We start from the raw sequence: 6,626 nt of genomic DNA, 5'->3' as shown, positions 1-6,626 counted from the left end.
CACGATCAATGTCAGAAATAGATTTATATGGGTTTTCATCTTGCGTAGTCAAAAAGTACCAAAGACGTTGGATTACAATTTCATTTGTTTACAGATTAGCATCGCAATTTGTACTAACTTTATTCTTGCATTCATCGTTCAAAACATACACTTCAAGGCTAACCAAAGGAAAACAATCATTTGTGTCAGGATACAAATATTTTTCAAAATCCACAACATCAATCAAACCGTTTGCACTAAGTTTGGAATGCCCAAGTTTCCCACGAAACGAGTCAACATAGCAAATTCCAGGTTTGAACTCACGATTTTGATCACTTATTCCATAGTGCAGTAAAAATTTCATTCTCACAGGCATGCTTATACAAAAGGATTTCGTGTAAAAATATAAAAGATTCACATAACCATGACAATTGAATAAATCAAACCTTTTATGTGGATACCTCCAATCTCGCACGTCCAAAATTTGCACAAGCTGAAATAATCCAATATTATCAACAAAATTTTCAACACGAATCACGTCAAATACACAACTCTTCATGCCTCCATTTAAAATAAAATTATCATCAAACAAAGAATGACAATTAGCCATGTCAAGACATGAAACCTTTTCAAAGACTAAATCATCATCAATATTATCACAAACATTCAAGTGGAATAATGGAGACTCACACGGCATAGATCCCTCACCTTTCTTACCTTTATGTGCCGGTGGACAAGGGTCTTCTATGCTCAAATTACCATAAGGCCTAATAACGAGGTCAAAGGCCAGGCAAATGCCTATGAAACTAAATGGAACCATTCAAAACTTCATTAGCAAGGCCTTAGATGCATACACAAAGGAAAAAGAAAATCAAGATTCATTTTCTTGTTTTCAAGAAAATCAAGAAACCGAATCTTGGTCCAATTTTGCTGTTTTGAGCGATTTCAAGAATCAAAAAAATCAAGATTTCAAATCTTGAAAATCTTGGCCCAAGAAACTGAATCTTGCTGCTAAAGCGCATTGGATCTCAGTTACGGGCATCAACGACCCAATTAAAGGAGAGAACGGATTACAAGCCGAACTTCTTGAAGATACGACCCAATAAGATATTCCAAGCCCAACCAAGAAGTTTAAATTAGACTTAGTTGAAAATTAGGCCAAATTGTCAAAGTGGCCCAATTTGTAAGATTTTAATTCTTTAAGTACTTAGTTTTAATTTTTAGATTTTATGAATAAATTCCTATGTAAAAATTCAGCCCAAGAGGCCCATTAAAAGCCTTGGCCAAATTTCCCTTGAAATTAATAATTAGGGTTTTTTTTTTAGTTTTCCTAGTAGGTTAAGGAAAATAGTTAAAAGGCCTATAATATGGCTTGGCCGGCCACCCTTAGCAATCAATTAGAATGAAATCAGATTTTTATTGAATGAGAATTCTCTTTGAGTTTCTCCAAGAATTTTCTCTTGAGTTTTCTTTAGAAGTAGTTTTAACAATCTTTTAGATTGTGGGAGCCATCTTCAGCCTTCTTCTTGCCATGGTTCTACATTGGAGGGTAGATTGGAGCCGATTGAAAGGAGTTGTGAAATCTTTCTTGATTTCAAGGCTTATTGGGACTTTCTTTATCTTTCTTGTTGTTTATTCCTCTTTAATTTTTTCTACTTGTGCCGAACTATTGGTTAACTTGTTTTATTGTTCTTGTTGTGCTTCAGCCATTCCAAACTTCAAGATCTGTTTTTACAACATTCTTTGGCATCAAGAAACGTCCTTTATTCATATTTTTCAGATTTTTTGCCGCCCAAGTATTCTATTTTCTATCTCGAATTGGGTTTCTTGATCTTTGAGGTTAATTTTCTATTTTCTGTTTCTGTTTCAGCCCAAGTGTTTATAGCTGTCGTTGGACTTTCCCGTGACTTGACAACTCGATCTTGGTCCACGCGCAACCCTCTATCACCTTCATTGTTGAAAACTCACTTTCACTCATCAATTCTCTTTCATTTTCAACAACACTCATTTCTTGCACACTTTCTTTTGCATTCTCACTCTTTTTTTCTTTTTCAATGTCTTTTTCTTTTTCTCTCATTTCTTTTTTTCTTTTCTCAATCTCATTTTGGATTTGTTCATTTTCTCGCATTAACTCTTCTTGCCTCTCTGTTTGTTTAATTTCTTTTTGTCTCGTACTTTCGCTGCAAGAAGAAGACAACATGAAAGATTCAGAATGACAAGCTTTCCGTTGAACATGAGTGGAAGAATCTTCATAAGAGTCACAATCAACTCTTCATGAATAACCTTCTGTGGGCGAATACTTGGATGCATACGGAACATGTTCACCTCTTAGTAAGTGTTTCTCCGTGTATGAATGCCTTGATGCATTTGAAGAGACATATCTACCTTTTCATTTGTCATCTCAGAAAGACTCAAAATCGATGTTTGTTTTACTTTGTCTTGAACTCATCAGCATATAAGACTCGCAATATGGATCTCTTCTTGAATATTCATGGGATGCTTGTCTTTGTGAGTGATAGGGAATTGCACGCGGACCAAGATCGAGTTGTCAAGTCACGGGAAACTCCTACGAAAACGCTAGACGTTTGGATCTGAAACGAAACAGAAAATTAAACTTAGAAACAACAGATCTGAAACGAAAACACCCAAACAATAAAGAATCAACCAAGCTTGAAAAAACTTATTAATAGCGTTGATTGGAAGCAAAGAAAACAAGATCTAACTTCGAAGAAGACTCCAACGCTGAATCTGACAAAGAAAACACCAAAACAGCAAGTTAAACTGAATAGAACAAGAAAACCAAATTGAAGTAGAACTAGGATTTGTGCGGCAAGAAAGAGGGAAATTATGAATCAAGAATGATTCTTGATGCCGAAGAATGGTGCCGAACAGTTGCTTGAAGATTGAAACATGAATTTCATGTAAAACCACATGAAATGATCAAGGAATGATTTAAAATTGTAATCAAAATTGTCAAATTTCATTTCCTTAATTAAAGACCAAGCATCAAACAAATTGTTCGCATAGAATTTAGAATGCTTGAGTTTCCCACAAAACAAACTAAAATAGAAAATTCCAGGTTTGAACACATGAGTTTGATTACTTACTCCAAGGTGTAGCAAAGGTTTCATTAAATCAAACCTGCCAAACCAAGAAAATTTATGCTTACAGAGAATCAAATAATCAAACTTCTTTACATTGATCAAAAGATTCAAGAATTTTTCACAAGGTAGTAATTGATTCACAAAATCATCACAATCAGACAAGTTCATCACTTTTCGTGAATAGCCATTTGATACGACCACGCCTTGGGCACATTTTTGGACCAGCTCCCTAAGCGTTGCTTGCAAATCCATGCGAGCTAAATTAGTTCAATTCCATCTCGTTGAGCTCTGTTTAGCTCGTTTCCAACTCCATGAGCTCGAATAAGCTCAAACTCAGCTTGGTTTAATTTATGCATTTATTAGTTGCTGGACTAAATTAAATAAAATAGTTTAATTAGTTAATTCAGCTCAAAATAATTGTTAGTATTTAACTGGTTTAAAATCTGGACATTTTAATTAAGTGTGTTAAAAATGTTCTATGTTAATGCATGTTTTTTTAATATGTCTTAGTTAGTACATAATTTAAAAGTGTTCAGCTCATTACATCCATTTAACGTGTCTTGCTGGCAATTTAATATGTCTTAGTTCAGCCGAATTAATGTACAGGTTTAAAATGTCTTAAGCTTGCTGCTGATTTTAATGTGTGTGTTTTAATGTCTCTTAAGCTATTTAAATTGTTGAATTTATTAGGTGCAGCTAGCTACATACATGAATGACATGAATGCAAGGTGAGCTGCTGATTGAAATGCCTAAGCAACTCTTCGTGCACATTAAGGGACAAGTGAGCTACTGGTTTCTTTTTCCCAAGCTGCCTCATCGTGTACTCCAACAGCCCCAAACATGTTCACACTTGCTGGAGGTTCCATTCACACTCATGACCAGTCGGTCACTTGCTTTCACACACAAAGGCTTCTCAATTTTTTGGTTCACACTTCATGGCTATTGAAGTGCCCTAAGCTGCTATTTAAAGTCCAAGACTAATCAGTTCTTCAAGGCAGCTCATTCAATCACTTTGACCGAACCTAATTAAGGCCATTCAGCTCATTTTAGCTCCTTATTCATTGACAACAATTTCAGCTGAATAAAGACACTCTAGAAGCTGCCCATTGACATTCTTCATGCTCAAGGGACGTTCTAGGAAGGTGCCAAGAAGTTTCATCTCATTAAGTTGTTGCATGTTGTCCATTTAGTTTTCCTAAGTGTCTATTCGGCTGGAACATTTGAAGCCTATAAATAGCTATTTTGTAAACCATCTGAAGGTTACTTAGTTACTTCACTTGATAAACTTTGATATTTAGGATTTTAAACTTTGTGAGTTTTATCCAACTCTCATTGTTCTTGGTGATTCGATCTGACTTATCTAGCATCACTAGTGGCGTCATCCAATCTCCGTTTTTGAACTTATCACTTTCAAGTGTGGCGTTCATCCATACCGTAGGTTCCTATCTCCCTAGATAGCAGGTCTTGGTTCTATCCAGCTATTCCACCTCCACCTTAAGAATTATAAGAATTTGGGTCCTAACTTTTGTTACAGGTTCGTTCTTGTTTTTAAGTTCCTTATCCATCTTTCTATCATTATATTTTATTTAATTTCCGTTGTTTAAACTATCTTCTTTGAAATATAAACCTCTTGTTAAACCAAAAACGAGAACTACTTAATTTGACGATCGGGCAATTTCTACGACTCAAATCAACATCGAGCCGGTTCGTATCACCGTTATCACGCAAAATCTTATGTAGTCTATGTTGATTTATTCGAACAACATGAACAGGGTTTTCAATTCATTATTTCTAGGGACAAAATCCTCTATTTCCTCGCATTCTTGGTCACGAAGCTAGAGGGTATGTATATGTCTAAATTGCTTAAGAGAGTGTCCAGTTACTAGACAAATATAACCTTGAAATTTCATGAAAATAGTTGATGATATGGATAGTAGTAATTCTTTGTTCAAATTTGGACGAATGGTTGTTGAAGACTGGACCAAATTTTCATGTGAACATGCTGTTGTTGTACACTATAGGGTTGTGGAAAGTGTAGGAGAGGGGGTGATGGATGTCCAACCGGGTGATCATGTTCTACCTATCTTCACCGGAGAATGCAAGGAGTGTCCCCATTGCTTATCAGAAGCAAGTAACATGTGTGATATCCTTAGAATCAACACTGAGAGGGGTGGAATGCTTCATGACGGGCATACTAGGTTTTCCAAAGATGGGAAGCCTATCTACCACTTTCTTGGCACCTCAACTTTTAGCGAATACACTGTTGTCCATGTCGGCCAGGTCGCTAAGATTAATCCAGAGGCTCCACTTGATAAAGTGTGTGTTCTTAGCTGCGGAATGTCGACAGGTCTGGACTTCACTAAAACTTTGCTTTTTTCTCCATTTTGGATATATATAAACACATGACTTAGCTCATCTTTGCTTACAGGTTTTGGTGCCACTGTGAATGTTGCTAAACCAAAAAAGGGTGGGTCTGTTGCAGTTTTTGGACTTGGTGCTGTAGGTCTTGTGGTAAGTTATTGTTGTTGCTTTTTTGTTATTATCCATTTGGCAACTATAAAAATAGAGTTGTACTTATTTCTATTTTGTGAAACCTAGGCTGCTGAAAGAGCAAGAGTTTGTGAGGCTTCTAGGATCATTGGTATTGATCTAAACCCCAACAGATTCGAAGAAGGTAGGTTTATTTTAATTGATATTTACATTAAACACTCAAAGATTGGTTATGTTTCAGATTAAACAAAGTTGCAAAATTAATCATTTTTCTTCTTGCGACCAAGAAATTTGGTTGTCTTGAGTTTGTGAACCCAAAAGATCACAATAAACCTGTTCAAGAGGTTGGATTCCTTGAAAACTCAATCCCATATACCTTACTGAACTTTGAGCATGTAAAATCATTAAAGATTCTGGCATGACCATATATTTAGTTAGGTCATCTTACATAATAAAACTTGCATTGTTGGAGTTGCTGAGTTTTCAAGCAGATAGATAATTTTGTTTCTTGTCGTTCTAAAAAATAGGTGATTGCGGAGATGACTGGAGGAGGAGTTGATTGCAGTATTGAATGTACGGGGAGCACCCAGGCCATGGTTTCTGCATTTGAATGTGTCCATGATGTAATTACCAGCACAAACTTCTCTTCATTCATAGACATTTTATTTTAATTCTGACTGAAATCCCTGAATGCCAGGGTTGGGGTGTTGCTGTGCTTGTGGGTGTGCCGAGCAGAGATGATTCATTCAAAACCCATCCAATACATTTCCTGAATGAGAGGACACTTAGGGGTACTTTCTTCGGCAACTACAAACCTCGATCTGATATCCCTGGTGTTGTGGAGAAGTATATGAAAAAGGTGACTCCCATTTCAACATTTTTTTATGAATGGAAGTAAAAAAAAGAGAGTAAGATTGTAAAATGTTGATGTTGCAGGAGTTGGAGCTAGATAAATTCATCACTCACTCTGTCCCATTCTTGGATATCAACAAGGCGTTCGAGTACATGCTGCGAGGGGAGGGTTTACGATGCATGATTCGTATGGATGCTTAG

General features: G+C 36.2%; 1 protein-coding gene across 1 annotated transcript; it reads left to right on the top strand.

Moving 5' to 3' along the window:
- Positions 1–4,878: 4,878 nt before the first annotated feature.
- LOC105798735 (alcohol dehydrogenase 1) lies at positions 4,879–6,626 on the top strand (the record flags this gene model as incomplete). The annotated part of the gene is made up of 8 exons (XM_052627259.1): positions 4,879–4,925; positions 5,105–5,430; positions 5,512–5,594; positions 5,682–5,761; positions 5,815–5,917; positions 6,101–6,196; positions 6,271–6,432; positions 6,510–6,626. Coding segments are annotated over 8 exons (1,014 nt in total), but the record flags the coding sequence as incomplete, so codon positions are not given.

This window comes from Gossypium raimondii, unplaced genomic scaffold (assembly GCF_025698545.1).
Source record: "Gossypium raimondii isolate GPD5lz unplaced genomic scaffold, ASM2569854v1 Contig00042, whole genome shotgun sequence".
NCBI lineage: Eukaryota > Viridiplantae > Streptophyta > Magnoliopsida > Malvales > Malvaceae > Gossypium > Gossypium raimondii.
Note: the sequence above shows the minus strand (reverse complement) of the source record. Positions and strands in the feature narration are given on the sequence as shown.